This window comes from Cetorhinus maximus, chromosome 9, assembly GCF_964194155.1.
Source record: "Cetorhinus maximus chromosome 9, sCetMax3.hap1.1, whole genome shotgun sequence".
Taxonomy (NCBI): Eukaryota; Metazoa; Chordata; class Chondrichthyes; order Lamniformes; family Cetorhinidae; genus Cetorhinus; species Cetorhinus maximus.
The window spans coordinates 134,227,544-134,243,662 of NC_135887.1; the positions used below are offsets into that span (position 1 = coordinate 134,227,544).

The 16,119-nt window shown below is 41.6% G+C and overlaps 1 protein-coding gene across 3 annotated transcripts in view; it reads left to right on the forward strand.

Annotated features, from left to right (window-relative positions):
- Nucleotides 1-16,119, forward strand: part of ext2 (exostosin glycosyltransferase 2) — a 178,212-nt gene that overhangs the window by 23,297 nt on the left and 138,796 nt on the right. For all 3 annotated transcript variants that reach the window (XM_078549552.1, XM_078549554.1, XM_078549553.1), the window contains one exon: nt 1,291-1,380. In XM_078549552.1, the coding sequence (XP_078405678.1) occupies nt 1,291-1,380 (90 nt within the window). The remainder of the gene's footprint in view (nt 1-1,290; nt 1,381-16,119) is intronic.

Here is a 16,119-nt window from a genome sequence, read left to right on the forward strand (position 1 = left end):
CATTTCCTCTGCTTGTTGAAGTTCAAGCTTCTTCATTTCTAACTGAAGCCTCACTACCTCCTGCTGTGACTCACCAGTGCCAGGTATCACTTCCAACTTTAAACCTGCTTCCTTTGCCCCTGCATGTAACCCCAATTGTAATTTGTTTTCCAATTCCATTAACTTGACTTTATTTACCCTTTGTAAACCAACCAAAGTTATAACTTCCACTCCCAAACAAGTCTGAGCAACTGCCAAAGCCATATTGCAGTATCACCACTTAAAAACCTCACACCAACTCCTAAATTCAAAGTGCTTCTCGTACTTGTAAGATTCACCAACTGCAAACCAATCGATTTCAAATTTCAAATATATCCTGCAAAAAGCTATGTTATGGCACAGCCGATGGTAAATGCTGAGCTGTTCAAATTCCAAAGGGATACTTGGAACAACTGCTACGACTTGTTTTGCAATTTGTATAAATATTGAGATGTGTGCCTTGAATTCAGTAGTAATAAGACCACCAAGTCTTATAGGTTTTTACAAAACTAGATTGAACATTTATTAACAAGAAAAATGATTTTTAAGCACACACACATGTCTACAAATTACTGCTATAATAACTTCTAACCCCCCCTACTTAATCTGACTCCCAGTTACACTTTTGTTCAGGCAACGGTAAGACACAGATTTTAAAAGACCCAGGCAAGGTGACACACAATACCCTGAACCAGTCAAATGCAAAGTGAGTTTCCTTCACATCAGTTCGTGTAGCCAGCAGCTTGAGATGTTGAAGCTGAAGGCTTTTCACACTTGTTAGATCCTAAAATGCCTACCCTTGCACACAGCCTTCGCTCCTTTATACATATAATCCCCATTGAATACAAATTCCCATTGTTTCACTAAGCCTTTGGACTTTACCTTTCTGATAATAAAAATCTCTCATAGTACTAAGTTTTACCAGTAATCTTTGGAAAAAATAAACACACTGTTTCTGAGCTCTACCTGGCTCGGTGTAATATTTCACTCCCTGTTTTGAAAACAATCTGGCCTGGTTTATTTAAAACTGAAAATATCCTTTTACACCTTACATTCTAAACTTCCCCCATGTTTACATCGAACCAGCTGCTTTTAATCCAATTAAGTCTCACAGACACAGACACCACTATATTACAATAAATTCCAATAACATTATCATATCTTCCTGACAGTGCAGTTGTACATTTAGTGCATGCTTTCTCTGTTCAACTTGGCCGTATAAAAATGTTGTACCATTGTATTCTAAAACGTGTATGTCTTTACCATTTTTAGATGGGATAGAGGGACAAACCACTTGCTGTTTAATATGCTTCCAGGAGGCCCTCCTGATTATAATACTGCACTCGATGTTCCACGTGACAGGTAAGTTTGTAGTCCTGCACCAAAAAACTGTTTCCACTGCTCCCTGAGTTCTCCTGTTAATCTCTGCTCTTAAACAAGTAGCCAACCTGATTTGCTTAGCACAAAGTGTCGCTTGGAGGAGGAGAGAATAGGTAATATTTTTATTGAAGAGTAGATACCTTTGTATTGATCTGCAGAGGGCAGGGCGGCTAGTGACGCTCCCAACTCGACGAGGCAAATTCATGAGTTACTCCAATTTGTCCTTATCTGATTGACAAAATGTTGCTGTACTACGAACCATGCTTTTCAGTTAATGATTGTTCGATTACTGAACTAAAGTTTGAACTTCATGAACTTATTGTCCAAGAGTGCAAAAGGTAAATTCAGAATTGCTTTGTGCTAGATATGACTTAAGATGCTTCTCTATCTACTAAAGAGAGTTAAATTCAGGCTGATCAGGTACCTCTTGTAGAGGTGGTGAGTCTTGGTGAAGAATGATATAATGTTGTCATATGACCCAACCATATGCGTAGTTTGACTAGATTAGCAGACAATCTATTGGGTTTTGAAGCCTCTTCACACACTAGAAATGTATAATTACTGTAAATAAATGTTCAATGCATTGTTGACCTCTAGTAACCTTTTTCATGTCTTGTTAAAATTAAGTTTTACTGAACTATGTCCTATTTGTGTTTCATCAGATTATATTATTATTCCTGTCCCTCATGCAACTATTAGCTTTTAATGCATTTTGGCATATATCTAGTGGCACAATTTCAAACCAATCAGTGCTCCTAGTCTCTGCCCTCCGGGTTTTGCTGGTGAGGAGGCTGTTTTGACTTTCTGCAGACAATAGATTGCAGTAGAATGTCATAATGCACTTTGGGAGATGCACATGGTTTTGCAAACTACGAAAACCATTAGTTGATTGTGCAGCTCTCATTTTAATTCTTTCAGAAGGAGGATAAGACTTTGAAATGTAATGTAAAGTGATTGAATTGTTTAAGTTCGACCGCCAACAGTTCCATGTTTAATCACAGCACTTTTTTATAGCAATAATGTTATCAGAATCAAACAGTTTGGAACTCTACATGAAAGTAGTTCAGAAGAGGATCTGATCATTAGAATATGCATTTTTAAGAGACCATAGTGCAGTTTGAAACAAAAATAAAAATACCTGGAAAAGCTCAGTAGGTCTGACAGCATTTGCGGAGAGGAACACAGTTAACGTTTCGAGTCCGTATGACTCTTCAACAGAACAATAGTGCAGTTTGACTTGTAAATGGACTTTTTAAAAAAAAGTTTAGTTTCTTTTTGTGTTCCCCTTCACTCTTTTAAATATTTTGACCTGGATTTTGTGATAGGAATGGTGAGACTATCAGCGTTCGTCCTTAATAAGGAGTAAATCAAACAGCAACTTCTTACTAATCAGCACGTTGCTGTTTGATTTGCTCCTCTTCTCCTCAAGCTCCATTGAGTGATGCTGCTTTAAATCATGCAAATGGCTTGAAATTGTGATATTCACCCACTCAAACACCCTAAAAAAAGGTTAGGGCCTACTCATTCAAACGTAAGTGAATTTTAACTGTGTTGTATGATGAGCTTTAATTGCTGCCAAACAACCTCTCTTGCGTTGAATATTTACTTCTATAAGTGAGTCTCATCCGTTAGATCTGAATTATTGTTAGAGATTTTAAAAAGATTAAAAATTAAAACAGTTACTTACTTTTTCTTTATCGCTCCCTTAAACCCATATATCTTTCCCGCTCTTAATTTTATTTGCTGTACATAATTTTGCATTGAATTAAATATTCTACCTTATACTTCCTGGTTGAGACTCCCCAATGCCTCTTTAAGGATTCTTCAATCTGATCGATAGACATACAGTTGATTTTCCTGTTCAGACAGGACTCAGATTCCCTGTAGAGGGCACTGTGCTATATTGGACACCCGATGACATTAAGTTGCCACGCATCAGAGTAATGAACAGCAAATGCTGTTTGTTCACTGTTGACTGCAAAATCTGAGCTCATATTTAGAATTACTTGTTTTTTTTTAAGTATTTGGTTAATTTTACTGCAATCCACAAGGGGGCAGCAAACTTCCAGCTTGAAGTCTTAGCTGAGCAATATAACGGTACAATAACAAAAACCTTTGTCAACTGCAGTGGAAAACAATGGATACCTAGTAAGTTACAGGTATGTGACTGACAGATCAGATGACAGAAGTCACCAGCAAATCCTGTTAGAAATATCATCTGACTTCTAAATTGAAGACTTTATTCTGCACCCTGTTATCTTTATAATATACTTGATTCAACTTGTGATTTATAAAAAAAAGCACTACTGCTTTTCAGGTTATTTTAAGAGTGCGTTGGTGTTTTGATGAGGCGCGAAATAATATTTGCAGAAGTGGAGTTATGTGCGCGCCTTTGCAAGATCATTGTAGGTTTGCAAGTAGATTCCAAAGACATGTTTATGTTTGAGCACTTGTGCAAGCGTAGAACTGTTCACTCCCCTTTCTTTGCTCATTGGTCCGGAACCAATATGCGTTTAAAAGTTAAATTGGAAGTATTGACATCCAGACATTGCTTCATGTGGTGCGATTGCCAGAGAAAGCTAGGTTTCTCCACTACTTGCTGCATTTTTGCTCCTTTTTCGCAGTTTTATTCCTGTGTTTTTCACACCCCAAAATTTTATTTTGCTTTCTATGTTTTCTCGTCACACTTGTTAATCAGTGTATTTGTTACTCTTCCTTCAAGTTTGTGTATAGTTTCCTTTATCAGTCTTCTAATAAATACAGCTAATCTGCACCTAAAAATGCCAGTTGGAGTCTGGGTTAACAGAAGTAACATTCTCATTGTATATTTTGTAGGTAAAATAAATTATGGGTAAAACAAAATTTTATTCCAGAAGCTTTTTAGTGAACTTGTCAGTCAAGGGGAGGGTAAAAAAAAAACTGATGCATTTTAGCAGTGTTATTAAAAGATACCATATATCTACAGGATTCAGGGTATGCACGACTTGTTTGTTTATTATAAACTTCATACTTTCATATTTTTTAAGGCTGGGAGAGAAATACTGGTTCAAGTACACCTGCAAGCCAGTTTTTCACTCATTAACCTTTCCCTCAAATTAAGCTCATGGAACTAACTTTGTTGTTCTTACCAAGTAAATCAGAGCCTTAGTGACTCTTTCAAAGCAAGGAACACTTGCATTTATGTAGCACCTCAGAACGTCTCATCGCACTCGATCGCCAGTGAAGTACTATTGAAGTGTACCTACTGTTGTAATGTAGGAAACTCAGTAACCATTTTGTGACAGCAAGGTCCCACATAAGGCAATGCGATAATGAGCAGATAACCTGTTTTAATAATGTTGGTTGAAGGATTAATATTGGCCAGGACACAGGACAGAATCTCTCCCTGGTCACTAGGTGAAAGAAGAGTCTGCGAGTCTGTGGTTCCACGAATATTGATGACTTGATATATCTCACCACTGCTGAACTTCTGTCAGTATCCTGGATATTAAACTTTTCTTTGGGGGAATTTTTGCTTTGCATATTTGTCATTTGTATCTAGTTTTGCAATTCCCGTTCAAAAATTTCCTGTGCTGGAAGTAGCTTAGAAGTAGTTTATGAATTGCCTTTATGTACAGGTCTGTTACCCACCCTAACAAAAGAATTGCTTATTATCAAATTATTAAATTACCGAATAATTGGGAGTCCCAAATATTTTGATAGCTTGCATGTGTGGCTCATTCCACAGGAAAGATAACAACTAAGCATTAAGTGGTTTTAAAGGAAGTCATGAAAATTCCAGTGGATGATTGATAAGATATTAATGGAGTGTAGATAATGTACATTCAATTGTAATTTAAAGCCATCTTTTTATGCTTCAGTTGTAGCACTCTCAAGTCTCACTCCAGGGCTTGAGGCAAGGCTGACACTCTGCTGCTGTACTAAAAGAGTGTTGTATTGTTGGAGGTGGATGAGACGTTAAACTGAGGCCCTGTCTGTCCCCTCAGGTGGACATGAAAGAACCCATGGCATTGTTTCAAAGAAGAGAAAGGAAATTATCTCTGGTGTCCTGGCCAGTATTTATCCTCATTTACAAAAATAAAAACAGATCATCTGGTCATTATCACGATTCTGATTGTAGGAACTTGCTGTGCGCAAATTGGCTGCCATTTTTCTACATTCTGAAGTGTAGTCACTGTTGCCGAGTAATTTATGGGCTGTAAAGCATTTTGAGCCATTCTGTGGGTCATGAAAGGCAATATGGAAATACATTTTTTTCTTCCTTATAACTGAGGTTAGATTGTAATATTTCAAATGTGATCTTACTTCAGGCTATTTAAATGTCTATAACAAAGCTTGAATTTTCTAGTTAAACTTAAGTAGTTATTTATAAATTTGAGCGACTTTTTGGAATTGTCCTTTTGAGGGGATCGTTAGAAATCTGATTTTTGAAAGAGCAGTAAGATAAATAAATGATCAGAATATCTGCCTTAGCAATGTTGGTTGAGGGATGCAGGAAGAATTCCCTGCCCTTTTTACAAACAGTGCCATAGATCCTTTACATCCAACTGACAGAACACTGAACCCAAGTTTACCAGGCAATTGTAATATTCCTTTGTATATTACTAGAAGTTGTCTGTCCCATGTCGTGCATTGTATGCCTCTTCAGCGCCACACCACTAAATATTCTGAAGTTTTATAGTGATTTTAGTAGAGAAACCTTTTTTTTGAGTAAGGCCTTTTCCTTGATGTTCCACAGTATTTGTATTGCATTTCAGAACTATAAAAACGTTTTGCGTCGTAACATTGTTTAGCCATTGCTAACTGTTCCATGTGGTTTCTTTCAAAATTCAGTTTAAATATTACATGTCATTTTTACCATGTCATTAAAAAGCAGTATTTTTTAATGTTACTGTTACATAAACCTACAGTATATCATATACCTTGTATTTTTCCAAAATACTGCTATTTTTGTAATAGAGAATGATGGGTTGGTTTAGTTTTTGAAATATAATCTCTGGAATCTAGGCCAATGTAGAGTATTGCCAGGGAGTAAAGCCAACTGATCGTTAACCACTCCATCTTTCTATACCTAGTCCTTCAATTTTGTTTTGCTTTCTAAATCTTCACATCCCTTAGCTCCGATTTTGCATGAACTACTAAGTATTTTTAATTCTGCTCATAGCCACAAAATGCTAATAATTTTTGTATTTCAATATTTTTCTTGGCCTTGATGTATTATTACCACTGGATTAAGGTTAAACAAACTGGTGAAAGCTGCAATTCTGATCTCAATTGTGATGTTACGTATGGTAGGGCTTGGTTGCAGTTTCTTTCCTTCCCTCCCATCGCCTTGCCAAGTAAGCAAAGAAAGTAAGAGTGAGATGCAGTGGTGAAGCGGGTTTTGTTGCCATTAGGAATCTGAATTCTGCGGCAGCAAATAAACTGATGGGTCGTGATCACGGGCCTGTGGCAGATTCCGTTGCCCATACCTCGGGACTGACTGTCCAATGATAGCCATGAATTTGAAACAGAAGTGGAACGCAAATGCCCTTCTGGTTAGTGTTCTTCTGAGGCTGCGTTCTGGAATTGATTACACGCAGATCCGCACGACTGATTCATGATGTGGATACTTTGCTTACTTTTTCCAAAACACTTTTTTTTTTTTGTTTCTCAATCTCTCAATTTTATATTTACCATCTGCCTGGAAATCATCACAAAGATGTAAGCTTCCTTTACTATGCGATATTTTGAATTAGTAAAGAAAAGATAACAGACTGCAGTGCATAAAACTACATAAAGCATTTCCATTGTTTGATTTTCTATAGTAATATTCAATAAACGACATTAGGTTTTGGGACATGGAATATTGTTTCATCTTTTTTTACTTCTTCTGCATTGATTATGCATAGGTTGAATTCTATGGCCCATTGCAGCCGTTGCTATCAAAAACCAAGACTGTTTGACGAGTGCCCATTTGTAAGAAAGTTTGCACTTATAGATGTACTTTTAAGGAACTGGGCCAAGATTACCCGAACTCATTTCATTCATCATTCCAGAGGAAATAATATTCCGGTGGTCTGGTCTAGTTTACCAACTGTATTGTGCATTGTTCTTTTTTCGTTCTCGTTCTGTCTCTGAAATGCTTCCACTTTCTATTATTATGTTTTTATCTGTAAGAAAAACTTTATAGTTACTGCAAATAATTCAACTATGTCAGAATTTTCTGCTACCCAGCCTCACTCTTCTGATGAATCACGTTGTCATATTTAGATTATCTCTGGATTATTATCTGAGCCATGAGCAAATTGGCATAGGGTAAATAAGATTAGGGAGATTAATGCATTTCTCAAAGACTGATGTGGAAGAAATGGGTTTTCATTCTTGGGGCACTCACCAGTACTGGGGAAAGTGGGAGCTGTACCTTGGACCGTGCTGGAGCAGTGTTCTGGCAAGTCATATAACAAAACAAAAACAGAAATACCTGGAAAAACTCAGCAGGTCTGGCAGCATCGGCGGAGAAGAGCACAGTTGACATTTCGAGCCCTCATGACCCTTCAACAGAGCTAAGTAAAAATAGGAAAGGGGTGAAATTTAAGGTTGGGGGGGTGGGAGGTGTTGTTGGGACAAGCAAGCAGTGATAAGAGGAGATAACCAAAAGATGTCACAGACAAAATAACAAAGAGGTGTTGAAGGTGGTGATATTATCTAAAAGATTGTACTAATTAAGTGTGGAGAGCAGGACAAGCAAGGTACAGATAGCTCTAGTGGGGGTGGGTTGAAATAAGACTAAAAGGGCATAAAAGGTATAGATAAACGATGGGTGGAAATACATTTAAAAATAATGGGAAAAGGTGGGAAAAGAAAAATCTATATAAATTATTGGAAAAAACAAAAAGGAGGGGGGAAGAAACGGAAAGGGGGTGGGGATGGAGGAGGGAGTTCAAGATCTAAAATTGTTGAACTCAAAGTCATATAACAAGGCGGTAGAGAGGGCTATAAACTAAATAGTGAGGGGGAAGGGATCATGTGAGAGGAGATATGGTAAATTGAAAGGAAACAAAGAGGTAATAAAGCAGGGTAGCGATTTGCGTAATGATAACCAGGGAGTGGAAGGAAGAGACAGACAAGTCTAAGAGTGCTCTAGCAGATAAGGCCAGAGATTGCAAAAGTAATAAAAATGCAGAGTTAAAGACTATGTATCTGAATGTGTGGAGTATTAATAACAAAATGGATGAATTGTTAGATAGAAATAAATACAACCATTATAGAGACATGGGGTGGAATTTTCCATTTTGGAGACTGTGTGGTGGCGAGTGGGTTTTGCAGCATGTTTCCAGCTGGGCGGGGCGTGGGTGGGAACTCGCGCCTGATTTCATGCTCAGAAGCTAATTAATTATGCATCAGCGAGTGGTTCTCCGAATCGCATGGCGGGGTGGGCACTGATTTAACTGCCCCGCCGTTACCTCTTGGGGTCGACGGTCCAGGCGCCACATTGAAATACCACCCAAACACACACATTCACTCTCTCCAGCCCAGCTGTGTGGAGGAAACGTCTCTATGGCTGCACCCAAGAAAATAGCTGCACCAAGGTTCATCAATGACCCCCTTGAGGCCCTCATCCGTGGAGTCCGCCAGCCCTGGGATGTCCTGTACCCAAGGAATGGCTCCAAGAGGCCCACAGGCCTTGCCTTGCTGACCTGGGAGGTGCTTGTGAGGGAGGTCAGCTCGTCAGGCACCTGCTCGAGAAACACTATCTAGTGCAGGAAGAGGATGAATGATCTCATCCGCTCTGCCAGGTTAAGTCAAACTTCAGCTCACTCCAGCCTCTCACTCTTGTGGTTGTTGGAGGTCAATCATCTCAGTTCCAGGACATCACTGCAGGAGTTCCTCAGGGTAGTGTCCTAGGCTAAGCCATCTTCAGCTGCTTCATCAATGACCTTCCTTCTGTCATAAGGTCAGAAGTGGGGATGTTCACTGACGATTGCACAATGTTCAGCACCATTCGCGACTCCTCAGATACTGAAGCAGTCCATGTTCAAATGCAGCAAGACCTGGACAATATCCAGGCTTGGGCTGACAAGTGGCAAGTAACATTCGTGCCACACAAGTGCCAGGCAATGACCATCTCCAACAAGAGAGAATCTAACCATCGCCCCTTGACATTCAATGGCATTACTATCGATGAAATTCCCCACTATCAGCATCCTGGAGATTGTCATTGATCAGAAATTGAACTGGGCTAGGCTTATAAATACTGTGACTGCAAGTGGAGATCAGAGGCTAGGAATCCTGCAGCAAGTAACTCACCTCCTGGCTCCCCAAAGCCTGTCCATCATCTGCAAGGCACAGGCCAGGAGTGTGATGGAATACTCTCCACTTTCCTGGATGGGTGCAGCTCCAACAACACTGAAGCTTGACACCATCCAGGACAAAGCAGCCCGCTTGATTGACACCCCTTCCACAAACATTCATTCCGTCCACTACTGATGTACAGTAGCAGCAGTGTGCACCATGTACAAGATGCACTGCAGGAAATCATCAAGGCTCTTTGGGCAGCAAATTCCAAACCTATGACCACTACTACCTAGAAGGACAAAGGGGTCAGATACATGGAAATACCACCACTTGAAGTTCCTCTCCAAGCCACTCACCACCCTGACTTGGAAATATATCGCCGTTCCTTCACTGTCGCTGGGTCAAAATCCTGGAACTCCCTCCCTAACAGCACTGTGGGTGTACCTGTACCACATGGACTGCAGCGGTTCAAGAAAGCAGCTTCTCAAGGGCAATAAATGCTGGCCAGCGATGCCCACATCCCCTAAAAAATAAATTTTTAAAAAACTTCTCATAATGACATCATGCACTCAAAGGGCTACACTCTTCAGGGATCTCACACAACATTAGTGGGATCGCACGCACATCAGCACTGATGGCCTCAGAGACAATGTCACCTATCATGCTCCACAAGCTCCATCCTCAGCCCTCACTAGGGAGGGCTCAGCACACACAGGAAGCATTCATACTACCTGACTTCTGCTCCATCCCTTCTCATTACATTCCATCCATTTGTCTACATGCAGGCCAAACTTGCCCACAACGAGAGGGAGAGATCCCAGACTGGTGGAGGGACAGCCGACACCCTTCATCATAAGATGGAGCAGAAGTAGGCTATTTGGCTCATTGGTATCGGCTCTGCCATTCATTGAGATCATGGCTGATCTGATAATCCTCAATTCCACTTTCCTGCCTTTTCCCCAGCGCAGAGACAAACACCCCAGTGGGTCATAGCTCTAGATTAGGCTCAGGGTCACTTTCTAGAGAACACCTCACAGACATATCTCAGCTGCAGTCAGAGGCAGTGACAGCCCAGGTGCCTGGCACTCTTGAGGACTGCAGGACATCAGGCACTCACTGAGTCTGAGTCAGATGATGAGCTTCTGGAAATGGCCCTCTCTAACATCCTGGAGATGCAACGGCAGGGCAACGGAAAATCAGGTAGTGTCGTAAGAGGCAGTCAACAGACTAGAGCGAAGAATAGAGATGTCTGTTCGCATTCTGACTGATGCCATGGCTCCTACATGTGAGCGCCTAGAGGTCTCCATGGGAAGGGTGGTGGCCGCTTTGGAGACCTTAGCCCAGCACGTCCTGCCGGATTTGTGTTTGGGCTTGCACTCCAATGCTATAGGCCTTGGTGAGATCCATCAGTAGCTAGGCAAGAGGGAGAGTGGAGGGCACCTTAACCTCCCTCCAGGAGCTCCTTCTCAGGGAGTCGGGCAGGGGCCCTTGAGCAATCATTGGGAGGAAGACCAGCAACTGGAGACCCCTGGGCCATCCACCCATGTGACTCAGTGTCCCTCCAATCTGCCTGTGACCCCATCATCTCCAGCTGTGCAGGCCAAGGAGGGTGCACCTGGGCCACAGCAGGAGACACAAAGCAGGCTGGGGCCCTCCAGGTCTCGGCCCTCCTAGAGGACGCCCGGCAAAGTCATCAAAGATAACAGGGCGTAGCAGTCAGCAGGTTGCCTCCACCTCTGCTGCGGATGTCGGGGATGCACCAACACATAGCGGTAGGGTTAGAAAAATTAAGAAACTTTGACACACTTCTGGGTCACGGGTGTTCAATCACTGTCTCTAACACGCACCTTTGTAAATACATTTGCTGTTCATGAGAATGGCCTCGTCATTTGAAAGCATCATGCATATGCATCTCTGTGCCCTCTTATTGCGAGGGTGAGCCATGTTCCCAGTCAGTGATCACCTCCCTTTGTAAGCCTCACATTCATGTGATGTGTAGCTGACTCATGATAGTTATGTCAAGGAGATGTGGCAAACTCTTTACTGGAAGCGTTTGCAAAATGCGTTAGTAACCTCCACGCCTGACAAGACAACATGGAGTTAGGTGTGCTCACTAGCCTTGGAGGGTTAGCTGTATTTGTGTCTCAAAATAAGATGGCTGTCTTCGTTGGTAGTGCCATAGCACAAGACCTGCAGCCATGATGGTCTCTCCAACCATGTGCACATCTCAGTGTCCGCTAAAGGTTTCTCATTAAAGTGGCAACGACTGCATCAAGTGCTTTGATGCGATGTTTGCGCTGTTGTGCCAACTTTTACTTCCCAGAGCGCACGGATACAGGGTTCACTGCTAACCTTTACAAAGATTAGGACCCTGATGAATCATGAGGGTTGAAGGTGTCAGCCCAATGCTGAGCTTGCTCACTATGTTACTGGTGTAAAGGCCTTAGAGTACTGGCATGGCACTAAGGGACAGGAGGAATGTGGCCATGTCCCATTGCCTGCACCTTACTCCCCCTGGAATCTTGTGGTTATCAGTGTGACACAGACATGTCTTCCATGTTGTGCTTTTTTGATGGCATCCTCGCATGGAAGCTGACCCTCATCAACCTCTTCAGGTTCCTGCCCTTCCTGCTCTTCATCATAGGAGGAGCTCTCAGCGCCCTCCATGTCTCCCCCTGGCAAGGAATTCCCCCTTGAAGGGCCAAGTTGTGAAGTGTGCAACAGACTACGATTATGCAGAAACTCTCTGTGGAGAGTACTGCAGCATCCCACCTGAAAGGTCCAAACATTGGGAGCCCATCTTCAGGATGCCAAAGGTCTGCGTTGTATTTCTCCTCTGAGGGAGGGTGTCATGAGCCCCCATTTGAGTGGGTATTCCTTATCTCCAAGCAGTCAACCATTTAATTGCTGAAGACCTTTGAATATATGAGGCACCTGAGAACGACTTGGCACCACCTCCCCCCCACCCCAAACCTCAAACCTCACCATACCCCATTGCACCCCCCCATATCTTTGTCATTCTTCCTTCCCCCACCCCACGGTTACAATGCTGGTCCCTGTTTCAGAGTGCAACCCTGCCTAAGACCCGCAGCGCACACTGATTGCTGCCCCTCCTGGAGTCCGGAGGCACCCACCATGAGCAGACCAACCCTGCACCCCCACCAGTGTGACGTTACACTGCCGTTGCTGAGAAACCGGGGCTGCGCTGTTGCAGTTAGGCTTTGAATGCTGCATTCACTCAAAGTTTACGAGCAAAGTTTAGTGGACAGCTGCACGTGATTTCCAAATGTGATTTTGGATTAGTCTAATTTCCCACTGATGTGGCACAGGATTTGCAGGGGGAATGTGATTCCAGCAAGTAGTGTTTTTAATGAGCATTCATGACATGGTAATGCATAAAAATGGAAATCCTGACATGGACCAGTGGGAAAATTGTGGTGAGGGGAAGATTTCGAGCTGATTTCCGGCCAGCGGACATCCCATTTTTGATGCCTCTGAATTTTCTGCTCCCGCCCACTATGAAATCTGCTGCTGGCAGGACCAGAATATTCCATTGTTGCAAGGTGACCAAGGCTGGGACCTGAATTTTGAAGGGTATTTGACCACCTGAAATGACAGGAAGCTAGGAAAAAGTGATGGGTTAGCTCTGTTAATTAAGCATGTTATTAGTATAGTGGTGAGAGGTGACCTTAGCTTGAAAGAGCAAGATGTCAAATCAGTTTGTGTAGAGATAAATAAGAAAGGTAAGAGGTCACTTTGTGGGAATAGTTTATAGGTCCCCTAACATTCGTTACACAGTTGGACAGTAATAAGTAGATGGGGCATGTAAGCAAGGTACAGCAATAATGATGAGTGACTTTAATCTAAATGTGGATTGGGTGTATCAGATTGGCAAAGATAGCCTGGAAAATTAGTTCATAGAGTGTATTCAGGACAACTTCTAAGAGCAGTATGTTCTAGGGCCAACCAGGGGGCAGGCTGTTCTAGAGCTGTTAATGTGCAATGCGACAGGATTAATCAATAACCTCATGGTAAAGGAGGCTGTAGGTGACAGCGATCGTAACATGATAAAATTTTGTGTTCCGTTTGAAGGGGGGAAGTGTGGGTCCAAGATTAGTGTTTTAAACCTAAATAAAGGTAATTATAAGGGTATGAAGGCAGAGCTGGCTAAAGTGAACTGGGAAACTAGGTTAAAAGGTAGGACAGTAGAGATGCAGGGAGATATTTAATAACTCTCAGCAAAGATTTATCCCAGTGAGAAAAATGGTTCTTTGAGAAGGATGCATCATCCGTGGCTAAATAAGGAACTTATGAATAGTTTCAAATTGGAAGAAACACTGTACAAATCTGCAAAGATTCACAGTGGGTCAGAAGATTGGAAAGATTTTAAGAACCAGCAAAAATGACCAAAGACCTAAGAGGGAGAAAGTACAGTATACTTTACAGAAAGGAAGCTAGTAATTTAACAGCAGATGGTAAGAGTTTCTACAAGTATTTAAATAGGAAAATAGTAGCTACAGCTGGTGTTGGTCCTCCAGAGAGAGAGAGGCTGGGGAATTGATAATGGAAAACAATGTGTTGAACAGATATTTTGTGTCTGTCCTCGTTGTGGACTTAGCTTTCCAAAGATACTTGAAAATCAAGAGGCGAAAGGGAGGGAGGAACTTAAAACAATCACCATAACCAGGGATAAGTTGCTTGGAAATCTATTAGATCTAAAGGCTGACAAATCCCTAGGACCAGATGACCTGCATCCTGGGGTCTTAATGGAAGTGCAGATGTGGAGAGGCATTGGTTATAATCTTCCAAAATTTCTTGGATTCTGGAAAGGCCCCAACAGATTGGAAAATAGCAAATTTTAGACCTTAATTCAAGAAAAGAGGGAGACGGAAAGCAGGGAACTATAGGCCAGTTAGCCTAACATCTGTCAGAGGGAAATTGTTAGAATCCATTATTAAGAAGGTTATACTTAGAAAACCATATTGTGATCAGTCAGAATCAACATGTTTTTGTGAAAGGGAAATTGTGTTTATCTAATTTATTAGAGACCTTTGAGAAAGTAACAAGCAAGGTGGATAGAGGGGAATCTGTAGATGTGGTGTACTTAGATTTCCAAATGTCATTTGAAAAGGTGCCATATCAAAGGTTATTACACAAGATAAGAGCATATGGTGTAGAGGGTAACAGATTAGAATGGACAAAGGATTGATTAGCTAACAGGAAGCAGAGAGTAGGGATAGATGGGTCTTTTTTGGGTTGGTAAGCTTTTGGGTTAGGGTGCCATAGAGATCAGTGCTAGGGTCTCAAGTACTTACAGTCTGTACCAATATCTTGGATGAGGTGACCAAATGTATGGTAGCAAAATTTGCAGATGACACACAGATAGGTAGGAAAGTAAGCTGTCAAGAGGAGGTAAAGAGTCTACGGAAGGACCTAGATGGGTTGAGTGAGTGGGCAAAAAATTTGGCAGATAAAGCATAATGTGGGAAAATATAAACTTGTCTATATTGGCAGGAACAATTGAAAATTGGTAAGGCAAACAAAGCCAGAGCTCCCTGGAGGACAAAAGAGAGAAATTAAATGAAGAAAAAGTGTGCTTCTGACCGATGTCAGGTAGAAAATGCAATTGAGAACCAGACTGAATATAGAAGGTTCAGAGGGCAGGTGTAAAAGCAAATAAGAGAAGCAGAGAAGGAGTTTGAAAAGAAACTGGCAGCCAACATAAAGGAGAATCCCAAAGTCTTCTATAAACATGTAAATAGTAAAAACGTGGTTAAAGGAGGAGTAGGGCTGATTAGGGACTAAAAAGGGGATTTACGCATGGAAGCAGAGGGTATAGCTGAGGTGTTAAATAAATACTTTGCACCTTTCTTTATCAAGGAGGAAGATGCTACCCAGGCCACGGTAAAAGAAGAGGTATTTCAGACAGCAGAAGGATTTAAAATTAACAAGGAGGAGGTATTGGATAGGCTGTCCGTACTTAAAGTTGATAAGGCACCAGGACCGGATGAGATGCATCCAGGGATGCTGAGGGAAGTGAGAGTGGCACTAGTCATAATTCAGCCTTCCTTAGACTTGAAGGTGGTGCCAGAGGATTGGAGAATTTCAAACATTATACCCATGGTCAAAGAAAAGCATAAAGATAAGCCCAGAAACTCCAGGCCAATCAGTTAAACTTTGGTATTGGGAAATTTCTAGAAACAGTAGTCTGGGACAAAATTAATAGACACATGGACAAATTCAGGTGGATTAAAGAAAGCCAGCATGGATTTCTTAGGGGAAAATTGCATTTAACTAACTTGCTGGAGCTTTGAGAAGAGGTAACAGTGGGTTGATGAGCGTAACGCTGTTGATGTGGTGTACATGGACTTCCAAAAGGTGCTTGATACAGTGCCACACAACAGACTTGTGAGCAAAGTTATAGCTCATGGGAATAAAAGGGAC